The sequence below is a fragment of the Adiantum capillus-veneris genome, chromosome 2 (assembly GCF_014529385.1).
Source record: "Adiantum capillus-veneris isolate H3 chromosome 2, ASM1452938v2, whole genome shotgun sequence".
Classification (NCBI taxonomy): domain Eukaryota; kingdom Viridiplantae; phylum Streptophyta; class Polypodiopsida; order Polypodiales; family Pteridaceae; genus Adiantum; species Adiantum capillus-veneris.
The window spans coordinates 103,296,419-103,319,557 of NC_140932.1; the positions used below are offsets into that span (position 1 = coordinate 103,296,419).

General features: G+C 42.1%; 1 protein-coding gene across 1 annotated transcript; it reads left to right on the top strand.

The window, feature by feature from the left end:
• The first annotated feature begins 8,422 nt into the window (after positions 1–8,422).
• Positions 8,423–12,304, top strand: LOC147463304 (pentatricopeptide repeat-containing protein At2g33680-like). The gene has a single exon (XM_086487963.1). It carries the CDS (start codon positions 9,690–9,692, stop codon positions 12,093–12,095), a length of 2,406 nt encoding a protein of 801 aa, XP_086344089.1. The 5' UTR covers positions 8,423–9,689; the 3' UTR covers positions 12,096–12,304.
• Positions 12,305–23,139: the final 10,835 nt, after the last annotated feature.

The following is a 23,139-nucleotide window of genomic DNA, read 5'->3' on the forward strand; positions in this document are numbered from 1 at the left end:
GTTAACGGACCGGTTAATTCTGTAAAGCGGGAGCCTAAACTCCTAGTTAGCAGATGATCCAAGTGACGGCGCTGTTAACAGCCCGCCTTGGCGTAAGGACTAAGTTGTACTCAAAGTAATATTCAATTAATTGATGATTGCGGTGATTGGCAGAGCTGTCATTGTCTCTTGTTCTCTCTCTTTTACACCTCCCACAGCCAGAGGCCCGGCGCCTGCCCAGCTCACGTAGCGAACACATATCCCCCGACACCAGACGTGTTAACGAATGGGTGACTATGGCCTGTTATGTCTATGATCCAAGGTACACGGCGCACCTTAACAGCTTTGTGGGTTGCCTTTGACTCTCTCTAAAACAATTTGTTTGCAGCATGCAGGACCTTTTGACTATTGCAACTTGTGAAATGAAACAGGAAGACATGGAAACGCAATGTTTGTTTTGGAGTACCTCAATGATGTAATGATATTGTGTGGGTGTGACAAAGCTAATTTCTTTGGCTTCATGGCGGATGAAGCTCAAGAAAATTGGAATGCAGTTCGAATTGTTTTCAATGGTGGTGACAAGACCAATACAATGAGCGGTCGAGAGCGTTCTTGTCTTTTCCATTGGAAGCAAAGCTTGAATCAACACACAATGAAGTATGTGGTGCAATTTTCTCAACACGCACACAAAGAAATGTGTGAGAAGTGGAGGCAAGCACCAACAAAAGAGGCTGTAGCAACAGAGGCTCGTCTAATACGCCAATGGTGGCGTAACGACCGTAGCATTCCATACATGGATTCATGGCTTAGTTGGTGGGAAATTCGTATTGCACATTGGGGTGGCATTATGACATGCGTAGAAAGTAGCTCTAATGGACCAAACACTCTACGCACTAACCTTGCGGAGAGCAAGCATGGGAGCTGGCTAGCAGGGGAGGGTTTCCGTAAATGCATTTCATTATATGATGCATGTACAACCAACCTTGCAAATTCCATCTTACAGAGCACAAAGGCCATTTTATACAGACATGGAAAACACATTGGGAAGGGTCCATCAATACAAAAGCTTGCGGAACGCCATGAAAAACATCCCAGCCAAGTGATAAGAGCAGTGAATGCGGCTACTGAGGGCACTCCAATGTATAAACAACCAACTCCATTGACAAGATATAAGGAGACATCAAGGCAAAAACGCAAGCCAAATGAGGTTATCAACGTGGAAGATGACGCATCACATAGGCCTGAGTACAACTCGGTCACCAAAGATCGCAAGAAGTGTGGAAGACCATGTAAGATCAACTTTGCAAAAGAAGGGATATGCAAACCCCAAAACAAAGTATAGGTTCTGGTGGGCAGTATGTAGTTGATCGCAAGGTCAATGAGGCAATGTGGGCCATACTCCGAACTCCACAAGGTAGTAGGGTCACATGTAGTGGCACGCCAAGAGGAGGATGAAGGTGTGGATGCAGTATTGCAGGTTCGAGCCTTGGTATACCAGCCCCATCTTTTGAAGGATATCGAAAACATCCAAATGGTGTCGTGCGTCAATGGTTTCGGTTTTGTCCGGATCATGTCTTGCATTGCCATACAGTAGACCAGAACATTGAGCCGCAGCCTCAACATCCACCACACATCTTGGCCCGTGCATGTGGGCACCAACCTATGGGAGGATGAGGTACAAATATTGCATGAAGGGGGGTATCAAGTGGAGCTCAGCAAAGAAGGAATATCTAATGTAACGCCGGTTGCTCCTGCACAAAATATGACCAAATCTCCTTTAAGTCAAAAGATACATCCACTCCTGAAGGCAGTGCAAGAGCCATAGTGCGAGATGGTGTGCGTGTACGGTATCGGACTTCCATTTCCAAAGATGCTACTCGCAAGATCAGTTTAGCACTAGCCCTAAGAGCGAAGGTCATAGAAGAGATATGTGCAGCAGATGGTGTTAATGAGGTCTTCAAAGTAGAGACCAAAAGTGAAGATGGTCATGTCGGGATGTACAAAGTTTGTATTTGCAACAAGTCCAGACTTCATGGAACGGGTGTCAAAGCAAAAACCATATCTTGCATGTAAACATTTGTATTTTATTTATCTGTGTGTGCTAGGGTTAAGCCAAAATGAGAACATGTTTATCCATCAACCAATTGTGACAGATGCTGATATCTTCAGGGCACTGAGCAGAAGCCGGGACCTATCCAAGCATGGATGCATAGCATTTGTCAATCCTCACTTTTTCTTAGTATGCTTCACAAAATGGACAATTGTACTAGTTTCCAATTTTATCTTATGATTGCCACATTTTGGTACAATGATTTGCAGTTTTTTTCAAATATGGAAAATGGTTGTTTATTTGTCAAATCATGAATAAAGTAATATAATATTTTCACAATGTCTATAAATTACCATTGCTTGAATCTATTTTTGTGAAAGCTTCCAGTAGGTTCCGTTGCACATTATTTTTCATGATGACCAGCTATCTTGAGAATAAAATCAAGTCTGCGTGGAATGCCATGGAAGCCATTCCCAACGGAGAGGCGTTGTATGTAGCCGACTGGTTTAGGGAGGCTCTAAAGGCAACGATCAATGTGTATTGCCTCTATCATTGCCGCAAGGAACTCAATATGCGGAGCTTACTCAACTTGGTCGAGAAGGGACAATTCGCTTTCTCTTGCAGGAAGAAGATTGGGCTCATTACAGAGGAGGATGAGGAGGAAATGATGCAGCACCTAGGGAACGTGGTGAATCTTCTTTTGCCACTCGAAGGTAGCACATCTACTCCTAAAACCGGGCCTTCCAGAAGATGAACGCTTCTTGCCTATGTAATGCAAGTGCAATAAAATGTAACTTTCTATTATTAATGGATGTTATTGTTTTCAGTACCTAAAACCCTAAATCTTTGTCTATGTCTCAACCTCCCTAATATCTCTCTCTCTCTCTCTCTCTCTCTCTCTCTCTCTCTCTCTCTCTCTCTCTCTCTCTCTCTCTCTCTCAGAGATAGAGATATGAAAAAGGCGAAAGAGTCGACAAGGAGGAAGAGAGAATCTGCTCACCTGATTCTTAAAAACCGCTCACCAAAAATTGCTTGCCTGGAAATATCCCCCATGCTCAAGCTCTTCAGGAGAGAGTTTATTTTTTCCTTTGTAAACTCCCTTCTCTTTAGCTTTTTTGGAATTGCCCTTACGAGACTTTTGGACATTGTCCTTCCCCTTAAGCTCATTGGAACCCTTGTTTTCCATGGGCTTAAAATTTCTTTTAGCCCCCGTTTGGAAATTGATTCGAGAAGCCACTATAGTATGGTGTATAACCGCCAATATGGTGCGTGGCCTTTGGGAGTTGACATACTCCGCCATTTCTTCAATTAAGTCCGCACAAAATTGTTGCTTTTGCTCTCCAAAATCCAACTTCTTGAGGACAGTGGCTTTGAGTTGTAAGTCCCAAAACTTGTCTACATATTTGTGAATGGATTCGTAGGGAGAGAGCTTCAAGCTTCACCATTCGGTGAGTACTTTGTCTTTGGCATCCGTGGCCAAAAACTGCTTCATAATGGAAGCTCTTAAAGCTTTCCATGTTCGTGGAGCTTCACCGGTGGCCCGTAGGCTAGACCACCATTGTCTGGAAGACTTTTGAAAGTGCATGGCTACATGGCGTAGCTTAGAGGACTCCGTGAAGCCCTCATCTCCAAATGCCGAATCGAATTGTTGGATAAAGGCCAAGACTTTGTCTGTAGCACCAAAGGTGCCATCATAGGTAAGGAAAGAGATGCTCTTCCCTCCCACTTTGAACTTCTTGACCTTGGACGACCTCTTCCACACGGCATAGGATTTCCTATGGCCTCTTCTTTTTGATGGTTCAAAAGTTGCACCATCACTTTCTTCAGAAGATGAAGAATTTGAGGAAGGTGGAGAAGAGGGTGATCTCTTTCTCGCCCTTTTCTTTCCTTGATCTTCTTGGTCTTCACCATTACTTTCATAAGAGGAAGAGGATGAAGAAGATGGAGAAGAGGGTGTCCTCTTTCTCACCTTTTTCTTCTCTTGATTTTTATTATCCCTCTTTGAACTATGGTGTGGAGAAGTGTGCGATGGTCTTCTCCGTTTTGGAGGTGATGGAGAGCGTTTATCCCACCGTCTTCGTGGAGCCATCTCTGTCGAGGTGGCAAGAGACTCACTTCTTTCGTGTTCCTTCAATGAAGGCTCTTGAATTCTCCTTTGAGAAGGAGATGCGTCATCAAGGAGAAAATTTATGAGCCCTTCATATGGATCCTCTACTTCTTCCCGAATTGGAGAGAGGCCTCTTTTGGAAGTCTCACAAGGAGGCTTCCTAGGTGCTCTCTCGTCATGGTGGGGAGCTTGGAGAATCCCATGAGCACGAAGCTACCGTTGCACTTCACTTTGGAGGGATAGATTACCCATAGCTTGTTGAAGCCTAGAAACAAGGTAGTTAACAAGCATAGGGGCATCATTAGTAGCCTGCTCATTAGCAAAATCAAAGTTATCAACATTAATTTCACTCTCTTTACTATTGTCATCCATTCTAACAACTTTTAGGTGTAAACTTTTTAGGTGTACTTTGACACTTCAAGCCCTAGTTGCTACTCCTCTTTACCCCTTTAGAAAAAGCACTCAAGCTACTGTACCCCTGGCTCGGATACCATTAACTGCAAGGAATAGAAGAGACGGTCGTTCAACACCAAAACAACACCGGCTTTTTTCAAGCTTCAGCTAATAGCTCAATAGTGGTTAATAAGCCGTAGGCAAGCCCCGTAGGACTCCATTATTAAGACCATAGCTCTCGACGGTGATGCCCCGTTATCTGCACGAAGCCAGGCGCACTCCAGTGCTGAAAAATCCCTATTCTACTTACTCACATGCAATTAATAACACCAACCATTTATAGCTAGCTTGAGGACCTCCCTTCTTGAGCAAGAAAAGAGAAACCTTGTGCTCTGATACCAATGTAACATTTAGATGGCCTAGCAACTTGTGTGTAGCGGAAACTAGCATGAACATAGTGAGCATTTCGTTAGAATAGATTCCTAATAAGAATAACAAGAGTGCTTGGGTAATGAGAGCAACAAAAAGTATAACACCTAGTTAGATAGCATGAACAATACTTCAAAAGAGAGAGAAATTAAGCGATTGACAACAGTTGAGGACCGGATTTGCATGGAGCCGGTCCCCCCTCCAAAAGGATTTGTATTATGGTTTCTCCCTCAACAGAGACATTTTACAATACAATTCTTTGTGTTCCTTCAATACTAGCTAGTGCAATGAAGATGGAAACTTCAAGCACTAAGCAAGACACTTATCAAACACAACATCAATTCCCTCACGGTCTCAGACCCAAGACCTCACACACCTTCGAAGATGGTGAGAGCTAGCGGGGTATGAGAGTAGATAGAGAGGAAGGAGTAGTCTTACGAGAAAGATATACATCTCCTCACATAATCACTCATATTAGCATAGCTTAGCTTAGTAATTAGCATGGTAGAGGATATGAGCATGCATTGAAGCTTGGCTCTTGGTTGGATTTTCATCACAAAGCCAAGAGTTGTTGGTGTAGGCCTCCCTTCTCACAAGCTTGGAGTATGTGGTAAGCTTTCCATTAAAGCTTGAGAAGGAGAGAGAGAGAGAGTCTTCTTGCTTCACGCATTGATTGTGTGAGTGAATAATGCCTTGAGAAAATCAGCCCCCTCTCTCTCTTGGTCGACCCCCCTTGCTCATTGCTCATGCTACAACCCTATTGGACCTCCCCAGCCTCAGCCAATGGAAATTAAGCAGCATAAGTGATAGCCTTCTGACATGTGTCCCCCTTTCCCCTTTTGTGAGAGCTTTAGGTAATTAATAAATGCAACTAAACTCTCATTGGACCCATAAGAATCACGCAAGCCATTGTGCTGGTGAATGCTCATTGGACCCCAGACTGTCCAATAGTCTTCTAGAGAGCTTAATTTCTTATTGGTTCTTTTATTAAGTGTTTTTAAATTGATTAAACTAGATTTACTCTCGCCTAATTCTCATTGGTCCACCTCCAAGGTCATCCAATAGGATTTGAGTACACCTTGTGGGCATCTAGGCTAGGGAGCTGACATGTGTCCCTCATTCCCTTTGTGTAAAGGGAGCTTGTGTGTGTGTGTGTGTGTGTGTGTGTGTGTGTGTGTGAGAGAGAGAGAGAGAGAGAGTTTCTCTCTCATCTCCTACAACTAGGGCTCGCCCCCTCCTATGTAGGGATGCATGAAGCTCTTGGGACACACACAAAGCATCCAATTTCCCTATGTTTGACCTTTGGACACAACCTTTGAATTTTGGAACCTTAGCATTTTGGAAGTACTAATGGGCTAAACCATACGGTCTTTTAAGGCCATTGTTGCACATTTCTCTTTTGTTGATGGCCCCCCCTTTGGTTCCCTGTTTTCCCTCCTTTGGATCCTTACTATGGCCGGTCTGCCAACTTAACCAATATTCTAGTTTTTTCTCCCCTGGCACTTCCCCATATTAAATGATCAGTTTAACATGAGAAAATCATATAGGAGAATTAGATATTAGTTTTTATGACAACAAAAATCACGATTCATCATGAACCAGGTCATCAAAACTGTAACATAACTATCCAAATAGGTCACCCTAAGGTCTAATAACACTCTCCTGTAGTTAAAATGATATAAAACAAAGTTTTAAGCAATCAAAATTGAAGATATGGCTCGTAGACGCTTAGTCACAAACCACCACAAACTTGAAGTGCTTACTCTTAAAAGAAAGAGCAAGAGAAGAGGAACACAATGCAACTTTCACAATTTGAAATAGATTACCCAATCAAGGGTTATGTTGATTACAAAGTTGAGCTGATAAGCCACTTGACAATAAATACAACAAGAGCTCTTTAGTTATCCAAAAGAATTGTCCCTTTCAAGCTAAACTATTGTCTTATATACCTAGGGCTTTTAAAAAATGGCCATTGACCAGCTACTTTGAGCCTTACATACATAATAAGGCATTTACAACTCAAAAATATGTAGCTCCAGGATCAAAATTACATACATCAGTTCATGTACATGGCTCTTGGAAAAAATAAAGTACAATGTATCAAAAATGTGGCTCTGAAATCTATGTTCAGCTACGAGAGTCCCCCATAAGCTATAATGGCCAAACACTATGTATATGGTGCAACAGTAAATAGGTAATTCAACAAGGACCGATTGATATAGATAACATGGATCATCATGTTGGATATGGCCTACAACATCTGCTTCATTTGTGTGTTGTTGGTAGTGAACTTGGGATGCATTGAGACATTCTCGCAGTGAGGAGAGCTAAGCTTGGCGTGGAGAGAGAGGTTGGCCTATCTTCTAGCAAAAAATGAATGTTTAGGGAAGACCTATGCTAGAGAGCAACAGATAGTTGAAATAGCACTATCTAAATGCCCATCATCTCTATAAATATGGAATACACAGCATGGGTGACACACAGATTTGGATTATGGACTAAATGCTCTTGTTTCCTTCATACAAGTGTACTTGATTATAAAGCCTTACTCTCCTGCCCAAAGGACTACATGCAGATACACCTAGACCCTGCCTAAGACAAGATCATTACACCTTCTAGGGTAAAAGTCGCAATACAAGTGCGGGTCCATGTAGTAGGCCACTCAACGGGGATTTATTTTGTACAACACATTTCCAAAACATGACAACCATGTGGGTGTGATGGTACAAGAAAGCTGACGTGTTCAATTTCCATTCATCAAATCCCCCATCATTTGTGTCCTTTGTATGGGGCGGGTATGGGCCTTGCTACTAGCACTCAGTTTTGTTACACAGTAAAATGAAAATGTGCATCTCGCCTTCACTATAGTGCATCAAATGCACTCCCGCTTTTTGCGCATGGAAGCCCTCCTCTCAAGCATCATTTTTGCGCCATTCCTCACTTAAATCAGATTTGAGATGATGATGATCAAGTCTCGGTGTCCTTGACTTGGCACCTTTACCCTACCAGCCCTTAGGTTGTTACCGCCACCATGGTCACACATTCGTGGACACACTCCACAACATTCACACATATTTTCCAAAAAAAAAAAGGAAAAATGATCAAAATACCCATGTAATTTGCAGAAATTTCCAAAATACCCCTCAAATTTTAAAATTCCCTATGTACCCCTCATATTTGGCCAAAGATTCCCAAAATGCCCTTCAATTTTGCCAAAATTCCAAAATACCCCTTATTAACCTTGCAAGCATCTCTAAAACAGATGATAGAAGTAGGATTTTAGATGGTATTGAGGGCTCTTCAGACATGATTGTCCATCATTTTTGAACACGGATGTCTCTACACGTGAGCTCATTGGTGAATAATTTTGTCAGAGACTCTCAAAGATAGATCTCCATTGTCATAAACATTAGACTGTGCAAAAATTGTATTTTGGGGAATTTTTGAAATTTGAGGGGTATTATAAACGACTTTCATTTGTGCAAGGAGCGAGCAGCGATCACGATATTCTCTCCGCCTGACGCAGTCCCTGCTGTTGGCCATGGTTGGTAAAAGCTCTCTTGCAAGGTGCGCAGAGTATCAGACCAATGCAGGTACCAGCAGCAAGCAATTGGCCGGGAATTGCATGACCTCGAAGTCCAAACATGCCCTCTTCTGCCGAGGTATGGAAGCTTGCCTGCTTTCTTTGTTGGCACACCGCACTACAACAGTGGGATTATAAATTCACATAAGGCAGCCAGAGACTGATGTGGATCCATGAATACACGTGCGGGCAGTCAGACATGGCCTCACATACGAGTTGTTACCATGTCTTTGAGGGCAGATGGGGATTGATTTGTCGACTGCTTCATACTCTAGCTGCACTTGTGGGTTTTTTCTTTCTCATTACCCTAAACCCTAGGAAGCGTGGTATTATACTCTAACAAGATAAAGAGAGGCTTCACACAGATCTGGGTTTCTCTCCAAGCTTCCACATCGCAAACTTCCACAGGTTGAATTGCTGGTGTTTGACCTGAACAGCAAATTATGTGGTGAAAATATGCAACAGGGCTGGATGCATTTACAGCTTTCGGTTTGTGCGTTTGTGGTTATACTCCGCATGGTGTTCTCTAGCTCAAGATACACGCAGTCACATGGTTTCTTAGAAACCTTTTGCTCTCCAAGGAGGACTAGAAAAAAGTTGCATTTCTTTTGGATGGTAGATAGTGTGGCTATAAGATGGCCAGAGAATACAGCACATTGTGGCATACCTCTTACCAGGCGAGACATTCTTTGCCAACATCCAATTTTTGCTTTCCAAACCTCTTCACAAAAAAGGACTTTAACTGTTCATGTACCTCAACCAATCTCGTTTATGTCATCTTATACTTGATTTTGATAGGACTGTTCTTGCAACAAGGAAGCATGCACATAAGAATCACTGAAATTCCGAGGGTTGTTTTTACCAACACCTTGAACAGCCAATTATTTTAGGTGTGGGTGTTTCACGGCAAGAGCATGGGTGTGCACGCACACACACACACACAGAGAGAGAGAGAGAGAGAGAGAGATGAATGGATAATCCCAAGGGACCAAATTGCTCTATCCTACAAATCTTGAGCTGAGGGCCTTATACTAGAGAGAGAGAGAGAGAGAGAGAGAGAGAGAGAGAGAGAGATTGCTTAAGCGGAAGTTATCAGCTACGGCTCTTGAGCATGTCTATAGTTCTTAAGCCTTCCTTTAGAGAGGAAGATGGCGTGTCTTAACAGTGCCAGAACTGTGAAAACATCTCAAGCTCTTGAGCTTTATAATTGGGAAGCATCGAGCTTAGAGAATGCCATTGTTGGTTTAGAGCAACTGACAGAGGGAGCCTCAATAGGCAGCATCGTTTGCGTGTTGCAGAAATGCAGGAAAGAGAAAAATTTGGATTGTGCAAGGCGTGCACACTTGCACATTCGTGAACATGGACTGGAGGAGAATACAGTGATTGGCAATTACCTTGTCCCTACTCTTGCGGATTGTGGAGGCCTTTCAGAGGCACAGCAGGTCTTTGAATCGCTAAAATACAAAAATGAGCATTCCTGGACCTTTCTTATTCAAGGATACGTTGAAAGTGGAGACTTTGCACATGCTCTCAACCTTTATCAGAGCATGAAGGAACAAAATGTATCTCCAAACAGATATACTCTTCAATTGATCCTTAAAGCCTGTGCAAAATTGCAACGTGTTGAGAAGGGCCATGAAACACATGCAGAGGTTATTAAAAACACATATGAAGGTAATCAGTTTGTTGCTAGTACTCTAGTGGACATGTACGTGAAATGCGGGCTGCTTGCGGAAGCACAGGACGTGTTTGATGAGCTGGTTGTGCAGGATATTGTTTCATGGACAGCGCTAATCGCTGGCTATGCCGAACATGGTCCTCATGCGAAAGCCTTGGATTGTGTCGAAAGGATGCAAGCTAAAGGCATTTATCCTGATGCTTTTACATTTGTTTGTACCTTAAAGGCCTGTACCAGCCTAGGCGCCATGAGTAAAGGGCAAGAAATCCATCAAGAAATCGTCAGAGTAGGCCTTGAAGGAGAGCCTTTTGTGGGAAGCGCTTTGGTTGATATGTATGCGAAGTGTGCATCAGTCATGGAAGCTGAAAGAGTGTTCGATAGGCTACTTGTTCGCGATGTTGTTTTATGGAATGTTATCATTGCAGCGTATGCTGAGCAGGGCGAACGTGACAAAGCGTCACATTGTCTAAGAATTATGCGTCAGCAAGATGTATCTCCAAATGCATTGACTTTTATTGCACTTCTGCAAGGTTATGATGGTTCAGGGCTCATGGATGAAATGCAGGACATACACATTGAGGTTACAAAAGAGGGACTAGAGAGGGATCCCCTTGTTGGCAGTGCCTTAGTGGGCATATATGCCAGGTCTGGTGCTCTTATTGACGCACTAAAGATTTTTGACAAGCTATGTTCAAGAAATGTCGTCTCTTGGACTGCATTAATATCAGGGTACGCTGATCATTGTTTTGGTGCTGAAGCACTCAATTGTCTGAAAGAGATGCAAGCAGATGGAGTTGCTCCTAATGATGTTACATTTGTCTGCGGTTTGAAAGCATGTGGCCAGATAGGTGCGCTTGATAGAGGACGTGAACTTCACTCAATGATTGCAATAGAGGGGTTTGAAAGAGATACTTTTGTTGGGAATACTTTAGTGGATGTGTATGCCAGGTGTGGTATGCTTCTAGAAGCAAGGGATGTGTTCGATGAGTTGCAGGTACAGGATGTTGTTTCATGGAATGCATTGAGCTCACGATATCTTGAACATGGCTTTGATGAGGAAGCATTGTCCTGTTTGGAGCAAATGAAAGGAATGAGCATTTCTCCAGACTTACTGACATATGTGCGGTGCTTGAAAGCTTGTGGGTGCCTTGGAGTTGTCGAAAAGGGGCAAGAATTGCATGCGGATGTTAGCATAGAAGCATTTGAAGAAGATCCTTTTGTTCGCAGCACAGTAGTGGACATGTATTCAAAGTGTGGTCTGCTTTTAGAAGCCCATGATGTGTTTGATGATTTGCCAGTTAAGGATGTAGTGGTGTGGAACGCACTACTTGCGGGGTATGCGTTCAAGGGGGAGAGCGCGTGTGTCTTCGACCTGGTTGAAAAGATGAAGGGACAAGATGTGGAGCCTAATGAGGTTACATATCTTAGTATTCTCACTGCTTGCAGCCACGAGGGACTTGTGGTGAAGGGTTTGATTGATTTTCAGGCTTTAGCGAGACAACATGTTGGTCTTGTGACCATCCATCATTACAACTGCATTGTTGATCTTTTAGGACGTGCTGGCTGCCTTGACGAAGCGGTCGCAATATTGAAGAAATTCCCATGCCAACCTAATCTAGTCACATGGAGCACCTTGCTGGGTGCATGCCGCAAATGGGGCGACATAGAACTTGCTAGGCAGGCATTTGAAAGTGCACACATAGCAGATGAGAAACATGCTGCAGTTTTCATTGCAATGGCCAGAATCTATGCAAGTGCTAATATGTGGGAAGATGCAAAGCTGGTACAAGGGACTCAACATGCATCGAAAGGGTTGAGGCCACAAAAGATGGAGGATGTCTGCAAGCGCTGGGATATTCATGATGAAGCTGAATAATGTTGCCATTCTGGTCTTAATGTGGACTCGAGCTTCACAAGCCAATGATGCTCCACACACATAGATTAGTGGGTGTGTGTGTGTGTGTGTGTGCGCCGTGCACACACCCAATTAGTTCTAATGTCCTTGCCCAATGCTCTCAAAATCCAACAAGCAAGTTGTTTACATAAATTGCCAAGTAAGCAAGTTGTTTACAAACCAAATTTCCAGCCTTGTCTACTCCAACTAATTTTTGTATATTGGAGTATACCATGCAGTGTCAGTGCTAAGCCATTGTGGTTTCAAGTTTACCACTTTGTTAAAGAAGGTATGAAAAAGTAATTGAGAGAGGGTATGGTGCACATCTAATTCCAGTTGGAGTTTATTATCCAAGTTGCAACTAAGAAGGTCAATAAAAGTTAAGTGGGGGTTGAGTAGAGGAAGAAGAATATGGTTCAATCCCTTGATAAGCAGTGCTTATATCACGATTCTCACAAATCTTTAGGTTTGAAGTACAAATGTGAGATCCAAATTTTTCAAACTGAGATGTAAAGTTAGTGAGATTAAGTCAATTACAACTATTGCAATGTGTTGTCTAAAAAAGCCAGTATTGTAGAACCAATTTTTTAGCGGTTCAGTGTTTCTCAGCCAAACATGGCGGAATTAAGTAGACAAGTATTATTGAAATGTTGATGAAAAAATTTCGTAGACATAGATTTAGGTGGGTACAATTCTAAAATTTTGTTCACAAAAAGACAACGCACAAAAATTTGATTCTCAACCTCCACACTACATAGGATCCTTCTTCTATCCTTCTAGCCAGGTTGGTAATTACCTGAAAATATTACAATCACTTACCAAGAAGATGTTTTACAAGTAGATTTTTGGCTCTTCCTTCGTTACTGTAGCTTTTAGTTTTTTCTCTACCAAAGTTAGAGCTCGAAATAATAGTAAGGATTAAAAACATCGTAAGAGAGTTAGAAGTGTTAGAGAAATAGGTCTTCTGAGAGATGGGTAGATTCTTCCTCTATGTTGGGTTTAAGCAAACTAAGTAGAGTTTTGACTCCTTTGTAATTGTCATAGGATGTCAAAAATGTTCTTGGTTCATCTTCCTTAAGTTCTTTGAGAACTTCTAACATCATATTGCGGAAGTGAATGGAAGCAATATGTGCTAAAACCAAGTTACATGCTTGTCTTCTAAGCCATGACCCTATCAATGATGGGTGGAACCCTCGAGCTTTGTTAAGAAACAATAATTCCAAATGATTTAACATATACCAAACAATATGCTCAAACCAAATGATACTCAACTCACACACTTCTTTGTTATCGAGAATTTATTGACGCATTTGATATATGGCCTGTAAATATTCCAAATAGAATATGAGTAATAATCTGCATTTGACTTAAAGAAGTCCATAACACCTTTTGTACGTCCATAAATCCCACTATTAGTGGAGCACTTGGATGGATCTAAGAAGTTCATGGCAAAGGGAGCATTGATTAACTCTCCTTTGTCCAAGAATTGAGTGCCTTTAAGAATATGAACCTGACTTTCATCCATGCAAGAACACGTAACTCGGCCAAAAAAAGCCAAGACTCAAGTAAGATAGGTACAAAAAAACCTTTGTTGGAGAGGGTCCAAAGTTAATTGTCAACGCTGGCTCCTTCGATCTCGACTTGTTTTGAAGGAAGAAGCGGAAAACACTTAGAAAATTTAGGTACCATTTCCAGCCTTGTGAACTCACTCAGAGAACATAAATCCTATTGAAAATCCTTAAGTGCTTCTAGTATTGCTGGATTGTGGCTAAAAGTACTACTTTAGACATTGACAGAGGGAGCAGTAGGTGTAATAATGAAGGTTGGGTTAAGTCCACATAACTTTCTTAAGGACATTGGTTAGCTCTGCACCTGAGAAGGAGAAGGTAGCAAATGATTGGGTGTGAATTTTTTGCAGAAGAGTGAGTTTCTTTCTCGTCTAAAAGTTTGAGTCCATCTTTCTTGTTTTTCACAAGAGATGCTAAGAGCTCGATCTAATCATTAAAAGTAGAAGTTGAAGTAGGGAGCCTTCAATATAACATTTCAACATTGGTAGAACCAACAATAAGTTTAGAAGCAGTCACGTCCTCAATGCAACGTAAGACATAGAGGCTTGCTTTAGAAGGAATAGGTTCGACAGGGAATTCCATCTCAAGGGCTAAAGAATCATTCTAAAAGTAAAAATGAACCTTAATTAGAGAAAAAGAAATACAAATTATATTTCAAAAAAATTTATTGCCCTAGCGAGAAAGGGTCTATATCTATTTACAGGGTAAAGAAGAGATAACTTAGGGTTTTATTTGTGAATTTTGGCATGAGCCATTCTAAGTTTCACATTGATAGCTTCTAGTATTTTGGAGTCATTAAGATTCTGCATTCGAGCAGTGTACTTGCCATTGCAAGGTACTTGAGAAAAATGAAAAATGAAAACACTAAGATAGTGATACCTACTGCTTTTAAACCACTCAATTCGAGGATATTATGACTGTGAGTTGGTATCCCTAATAGATCTCTAGGTCAAAGAACTCAAATCTCTAATAATTAAGTACCTTATTAACCTCTTGGTACTAAATTGACAATTCAATTTAGGATGCATATGTGTGTGTGTTGGAGTATTCTACTATATATCTTTATTCACAACTTGAACCAAACGATTCAAAAGAGAATTGACAATGGCAAGTAAAAATAGGTACATATTTTTTTCTGCTAAAATATGTGTACATATAAAAATACATTTTGATGTTTTAGTTACATCTAAAAGAAAAGAAGTTAAGTAGCTGCAAAAGACATTCTCTGCTTAGATAGGTTGAACATCTTTTGAATACAGAGATAATAGAAGTCAGAATCCTTACTTGCAACCATCATGCAAACAAAAAAATCATCAGCCTTTTTGTTTAGGCATGAAATGCAAGTACAATAGGACGGACCTAATAGTTGTCATCCGTGTCCCTCTTATCCATACATTCAAATCTGTTCAATGATGACAAGAAATTTTGTTTAGAGCCATGTATGCCTATAGAAATAAAGAGTAAATACTATAGTCTTGTTGGTATGTGATGCATAAATAAACAAAATTTTCAAAGCATAGTACTTAGCTAGGTTAAGAGCAAGAATAAACTCTAGCCCTCATGGCTATGAGAAAACCCTCCAAGCATAGTGTTTAGCTAAGTTAAGGACATGAATCGATAATAGCTCTCGTGGTTATGGAGAAGGTAAATTAAAACTGAGTAACTAGCATTGAAAAAGTTTATTTTAATGCTTGTGTGTTATGTTGAAGGGGCTTAGTGCCTCCTTTGCACAACAGTTTCTCTCTTGATAAAAAGATTGATTTTAAATCCTTAGGCATTACATTTTAAGGCTAGTAAACATTTTGACCAACCTATCATTGTTCACATGTCATAGTTCGATAGATATAACTCTAACTGACTACTACTATGAATGTTTGTGAATGAAACAGGTAATGAAAACTTACTTTAAATGTCAAGATGAACTTATTTACTCAACTTAACGAGTTAATGCGAGATGAAATTAGAGAGACCAACTCGAGTTATTTATATTTAGTTATAATTATGCAATATTGAGGAAACCATCCACATGAGAGGAGGAGGACGAATCCACTGCTTCATTATCCGTCCATTTTTTTTCCATGAGAGTGGCCATTTTGAGAATGTTTGTAGATAGACGGCTCCAAGATCAGGTGTTCTTCCACTGATATGCCTGGTGTTTGGACCTTTTGAGGTTTGTACCTTTGTATGAGAAGGTGATTTTGACAGAGGGAGTGCGGAAAATTGCTTATGAAAATTTTAAATCGTGTGTGTGAATTGTAGCTTATCGATTATAAAGATGAAAGCAAATGGTCACACAAAGAGAGAAAAAGTCGAGTGCGACCTGCAGCTTATAGCTGCATGGAGTAGTGTGCATAATACCCCAGAGTATGAGAGAGAGAGAGTGTGTGTGTGTGTGTGTGTGTGTGTGTGTGTGTGTGTGTGTGTGTGTGTGTGTGTGTGTGTGTGTGTGTGTGTGTGTGTGTGTGGGCGTGCGTGCGTGAGGCATAGCAATGCAGCACAGGAAGCACTTAAGTAGCATGAAATGAGGAAAAGGGAGCCTTTTTCGGTGTTTTTCATACAATGATAACATCATGAGCTTCTACTCAGGAGGCACGGCATACCTAGGTGCAGTTCACATGGAGCTCTGGTTTGCAACTGGTTGCCAATCAGTTGCGAACCAGTTTGGTTCACATGAGGTGTTGCGAGGAAAAAGTTTGCAATTGGTTGCAAACCGGTTGCGAAGCTGCTCCTAGGGGAGGAGGTGGAGCAGGCCGAAAACCATGGAAAAGGACAAAACTGTGCTCACTTTTTCAGCTTCGCAGAGGAAAAATACGCCATTTTTCAATGCATTTCCAGAATTTTTGCTTTTCATGGGAACTGAGTAGTTGCTGGTTGCCAACCGGCAGCCGGTTGCAAGCCATGGTTCCACGTGAACTGCCTCCTAGCTAGATACAATTGGGGGCAAGGCACCATCGGCCCCAATCACCAGTCATCCCCTGCCCCCAATCGTACCTAGGTAGGTATACGGTGCCTCCCGAGCCAAAGCTCATGATGTTGAGGCAAGTCATAATATGGGAATTATTGTGAGGATCTATCCAAAACTTCTCGAGGAGAGAGAGAGAGAGAGAGAGAGAGAGAGAGAGTGTAAGGCAATAGAGCCAAATTCTATTTTGCATGGCTCCGAGCGTTTCTGTTTTGCCAAAAAAGGGCATGGTAGAGCCCAAGTAAGGAAATAGCAAATTTATGGTCGAATCTATTATGTAGGAAGGTATTCGCCTTTGCGCAAGTTGCAAAAATCCCACAACTAGCAATTGCGGCCTTAGTGTCCACTGAAGACAAGATGTAAAAGTATAGGTGTCTCAATAAAAAAATTCAAGCCGTTCTTATAGAACTAGGGGTTTCCACCAATTAAGGTTACGACAGACAACCTCCTTTGAATTCTCTGATGAATTGGTAGCCTTGAAACGAGAGATTGAAGCAAAAAACAAAATTTTTGCTATAGAATTATGACTTTGTGTGTGTGCGCACGCACGTGTGTGTGTGCATGTGCGTGTGCACGCGCATCCAATTAGTTATAATATCATTCAATACTATCGACATAGAGCAAGAAGCCGGCTTACCATATTTCATCACTTCTCAAGGCTCAGCATCCTCTTAAGGGTTACAAAATTTTATCAAAAGATCAAGCGGGCTTGGGATGCCATTAAGTATTGATAGCCGTTTTTCGGCTCTTTGTAATTGCCATAGTGAGTTACCTCACCCTACCAAAATCACCCAAACACTGTGGCTATCCCTACCATTTCACTGTACATAGGCGTGCGTGAGTCACGGGACTTTTCCCATATCTTCTTAAAAAACCCTCAATTAGCTAGTCATTGGGCTAGTTGAGCCAAAAAAATAAAAATAAAATAAAAATAAAATAAAAAATATAAGTATATTATGGCCCATGCGTATGTAAATATTTCTTTGTATATAGGGCCTAAATAAAAGATTTTTTCATAATTATTTTGGTATTTATTTAAATATTTCTACCTAGGTGTGTGTTATTTATGCTCTGTACATTGCCTCACCATTACCACAATTTTTTCTTACCATTTTTCATACTCTTTATTCCATATAGAAATATTTTCATGTAAGCTTCTCTTATATTTGGTGTAACTCCACCCCAACAAAAATCCAAAAAAACTAGTTTTATTTATGTGTATATTTTTTCACTATTGTGATTTTTCCCTTCCTACATCTATTTTGTTTTTTTTTCTAAAAAATTAGAACACCAAAAATATTTATCTTTTTATGGTAGCCTCATAATGAGAGAGATTTCTTTTGACCCCTTGATATTTTTTCCACTTATATTATTTATATTTGACATGTACATATTTTTTAGACCCCTCAATATTTGATTTTCTTAGTTGTACTATTCACTTATATCATAATCTCAACAATATCTTCAATTATAGACCTACCAAATAAGGTCAAGGGTAGGTGGCATGCATACATGCACTATGGAGGGCTCACTCTTGGAGGTATTCAAAAGAATCATCCAAAGAAGGACCCCACAAGGACCTTGTGCAGTGGAAAAAAACGGTTGGTTTTGCTGAATTTTTAAAGTTCACTTGCTCTCCGAATTTGAAAAGGTGATACAAACAAAAGTTGTAGCTCGTGGGCTGAACTTTTGCCTCATATTTTTTCATATTTTTTTGAGCTACGAGCTGTGAGCTATGATTTTATTAGTGGACCCCAGTTTTCCCATGCTATGCAGCCACACTCTCTCTTCCACTTTATCATTTTCCTCTTTCACACACACTTCTCCACTCATCATCCCCACCTCTCTCACCACTCCTCTCTGCACCCTACTCACCTTCTCCTCAACCTTGAAGAATAAGAGAAACCATGGTGAACTCATACCTCCCACACACAATTCCATTCCAAAATTGACCACCTAGTCTCATTTTTCCTCCTCCAATTTACCCATATCTATCAAAAAAACCACAAAATTCAGCCTCTTCTCTTAAAAGACAGCATCATGGTGGTTGATTACTCAGCTTCAATTACCTTGTCTCTCAAGGAAGGTCAAGAGTGGAGAAAAAATGTACCGTCAAAGCTAGTGGACCGTCAACAAGCGTAAAAAATTGGCCCTACTCAAGACACTTGGAGCATCAACCTTGTAAGAAATCCACCTTTTCTTACCTCTTAAGAGTTTTTCTTCCTTATTTGTATCCTACATGGATACTCCCATTGTAAATATCCAATTCCATTTGTAAATTAATACTAACTCTACTAACACTAACCCACTATGAAAAGTCCTACCACCTCCATTTCTCTCCTCTCTCTTTCCCCACCAACTTCTTGATAATTCCAAGCAAAAGAAATTAGATAAATTGCTGAAAATCTAACTCAACCATGGTTAGAGGAGTAACCCTAGCCTTCAAAATTGCTATAAAAGGAGGGTGTAGCTAGCACAAAAGGGGGAGCCATAAGCAAGAGCACTATGCTATAGCTTGAGAAGCCAAGCTCAAACTCTCTAGAAGGAGCTCTTGAGTGGAAGCTCATTGTCTTATGCATGTGCATGTGTTGTAATAGGGGATTAGCAAGGGAACTCTATGCCATTGTAAGAGAGAGAGTGATCATTCAATTGAGAGTAGGAAATCTATCATTTCTCCTACTAGTGTAAGCCCAACATTTGCTGAATCAAGGAGGGTGGATTTGGACTAAGCTTGGATACTTTGTCTCCCTTCCAACGTGAAGTAATGGACAACAATGATGCGTAAGTGTCTTGGTGTTTTTTGTTAAGTTCTTGATAGCTTGTCTCTGGTGTTGTCATCAATCTAGCCATAAATCCCACATACTGTAAGAGGGCGACAGGGTGGAGAGGACTCCCCTGGCCTTAAGACCGTGATTGGGGTGGCTTTTCTTGTGATGTGTTGTGGTGAAATTTACGCAAGCTATGTTGAACAAATACTAATCTCACTTTGATTTGTCATGACAGATTAAGAAGGTATTAATGCAACAAGCACCCCCTACGCCTTTCTCTCTCTTTCTTAAATATATAGTTGTGTTTGCTTGATCATTGCCGATACGTTTCAAAGCAGCCCGAGCACTCTCTCTCTCTCTCTCTCTCTCTCTCTCTCTCTCTCTCTCTCTCTCTCTCTCTCTCTCTCTATGCGTCCTAGTTCGCATCCAAAACTAGGTGGTGCCCCAAATTTGTGTAGGGTTAGGTTGCGGGTTTGTGTGTGTGTTTGTTGTTTTTTCCAACCCCAACCCAATTGAGCAGCATGGGAGCCTAGAAGAGTGCTTGGAGGCCACTCTTCTTGTTGCCCGCCCCAGACCGCCTCAGTATCATAGGACACAGTAAGATTCAAGAGTCAACAACTTACCATTGTGTGTTTTCATTTTAAAAAAAATCATCAAAATTATGTTCTCAATACTAATACTACTGATGTGGAAAAATTTCCAACTCAAAAGCCATGCAAATCAACCTGAGATGTCAACAATTTGGTAAAAGATTAAGTCTTCTAATTTCTTAGCAAGTGAAACTTGCAAAAGGAGAGAGAAAGCAATTAGGAAAGAGGGGTTTTTTTTTTGGGGGGGGGGGGGGGGGGGGGGCGCGGGGGGAGGGAGGGGCGAGGTAATAGACACCAATTTCACACCAAACGCATTTTGCTTAGATTAGCTCTTCAGTGGTGTAAAAAATTGGTGGAGGGAGGGGATATAAATAGGAGGGGAGTTATTCCACAAATTCCAAGGAGGCACAAAAAAGAGGGGATTTTTTAGGGGTGTACAAAAAAGGAGGCTAGTAAAAGGGTGTACAAAAATTGGAGGCAAGTTTAGAGTTATTGAGTTGTACAAGAAAGGAGGCTATTTTAATGACGTAGTGTAAAGTACCATGGTTGACAGAAAACACTAAGAGGAGAAGCATATGTGAGGAAGGTTTTAGCAAAAATTGGGAGAAGAGGGGGGGGGGGGGGGGGGGGGGGGGACAATAGGTATGACTGGGTTTTTTTGAGAGAAGGGAACCAAGGTTTGGTGCATTAAGCCAATACACAATAGGTTTTGGAAGATGTGCAAGCTCAGGAGTGGTTTTGAAAAGCCTGGAGAGAGGTTTGTTGATGGAGAGGGAGAGGTTGAGAGTACGGGTAAGGTGAAAAGGGAGTTTTTACAATGGTAGGTGGCGGTTTGTTTTTTAGGCTTTTTTGAAGGAGAGAAGATCTAGAGTTGTAAGAAACGAAACGGAAACATGCTTCCAAAAGAAAGGGTGGGTAACCTTTTGCCCTTAGACTAGCAAAGAAGAGGTTTCGGATAGAGATAAATCTCGAATGGAAGCTTTCCCAAACGATGTATCTTTTAAGTTCTGAAAGGATGAAGGAAATCTTTTGATGTGTAGGATGCCAAGACTGCAAAGGGCTATAATTGTAAGAGTTGAAACTCTTTTGATGACATCTAGAATCAAGAATACCATGGGTGGAAAACGAGGTCCCTTTGAAAAAATGGATGTCTAAAACAATCGCCTCTTTGAAAGGAGATGAAGGAAGAGATCTTGATATGGGATCTGGTGATTCTTCTTCTCGATTTTGAGAAAGCCTACGATAGAGTTAATTGAGACTTTTTGGAGGGCACTCTATGCAGGATGGTCTTCTGAGATGCTTGCATCAGAGGGGTGTCAGCTTTGTACAGACGGGCACACAGTCCAGTACTTTCGTCAAGAGACAGAGGTGATTGTTTCATGCTCACACGTTCGGTCAGACAGGGCTGCCCTCTTGCCCCCTTCCTCTTTATGTTCTATGATGAGGCAATGAGCAAGTTTTTGGTTTCACAACAGGTTGGTTTACGTGGCTTAGTGCTCCCTATTCGGGGAGATGAGCTACTGGACGTTGAGTTTGCAGACGACTCAGCCTTGTACTTGGATGTCCAGGAGGCCAATCTTCACAGGTGTAAGCAGGCTCTTCAGACTTTCTGTTATGCATCTGGCGCACTGAGGAGTTCTTGCTCCAACGGCTTAGTGTTAGGGTGCCTCATGCTGGAGGCCCCTGTCGACCCTCGACTAGATGGATTTTCACAGAGATGCGTAGAGTTGGCTTGAGCAGGAGACTGGAGGGCCGCTTTGCTATGGGTCTACTCCGATCTTGGGAGCAACTGCGAAGAGGCCTGGAGCAGCTTCAGCCTACTTGCACGGAGGAGCACCTAAGACAGCCCCTTGTTTGGAACCCCATGGTTAGCACACACAGAGGCCGCTTGGTTGGTAGTCGGCCTCATGTTTCCTGGGGTCCCATGGCAGAGGGTCCAGCACGTCCTTTCGGTGACTGGTTGCAGTTTTCCGGCTTGTCAGAGGAGCTTCAAGGCATTCAACTCTATAGGGCATGAGAGGGGTGCAAAGAATGTGTCAGGACATCTCAGAGGTAGTACCAACTGAGTGGCTCACACCTCTCGAGTCAATAGTGCCCAAATGGATGGGAGCCTTCACGTGATTAGAGGTTCTCATCTCAGTTCGGGCTTGCTTAGAGACTATACCCTCCCTGTTTTTTGAGCTATAGGGTGAGGGATGTTTACATAGAGTTGCAGTAGAGACTCCACAGGTGGCAGAGTGTTGTTTTTAGAGGATCCAAGTGGTGGGCATCTATGGGGGGACTTGTCTCGTAGATCCCAACCCATTAGCTCTTGAGACTGGCCACTGGAGACTGTGGGTTTGGGAGAGCTTTCCACTGGAAAGAGTACAGTGGGATCCTGGAGAGTGGCTTTGGAAGGACCCTTTCTCCTCAGCAGACCATCCAGGTGTCCCTTTCTTTTCGTACACTATTCGACTAGGACATCACATACTGGCAGCAGTGCAGAGAGAGGCTCGTCCTGCTATCTACAACACCTCATTGGGAGGAGGAGGGTCTCACAGTTGAGTTCTTGGCAGCTTTTTGGGAGAGGTTGTGGGACTCCAGACAGCCGAGGGAAGTCACTTTATTCCAGTGGCTGGTTGCACACCAAGCTACAACAGTTGGGAGCTGGCTTGTACATAGTGGTCTCTTGGCCGCATGTGCAACTTGTGACCATCTTGTGGAGAGACAATGTCACTGTCTTTGGGATTGTCCTTTGGCACAGCAGGTGTGGCTTCATGTTCTTTGACTAATGCCAGCTCCTTCCACATCTTGGCAGTACACATGGGGAGCATCTGCTTGGTCTACTCTCGCGGGCCTGGTACTTCAGTTTGAGCTATCCTCCACCAGCAAGATGATAGTGATGTAGGGGAGTTGAGCTATCCTCCACCAGCAGGATGATAGTGATGTAGTGATCAAGATGATAGTGAGAGTGTTGGGATCTCATTAGCGGCCTGACACTCTGGTTCATCTGGCGGGTCTAGTGCTTCCGCATCTTCGAGGCTTGCCCTATACCACCAGCAGAGATTGTTCGGGATCTTTGGCTAGAGCTAATCCATACTCTTAGAGGACAGTTCGAGAGACTCCAAGGCAGCTATGACAGCATGCGGGAGGCTTTCC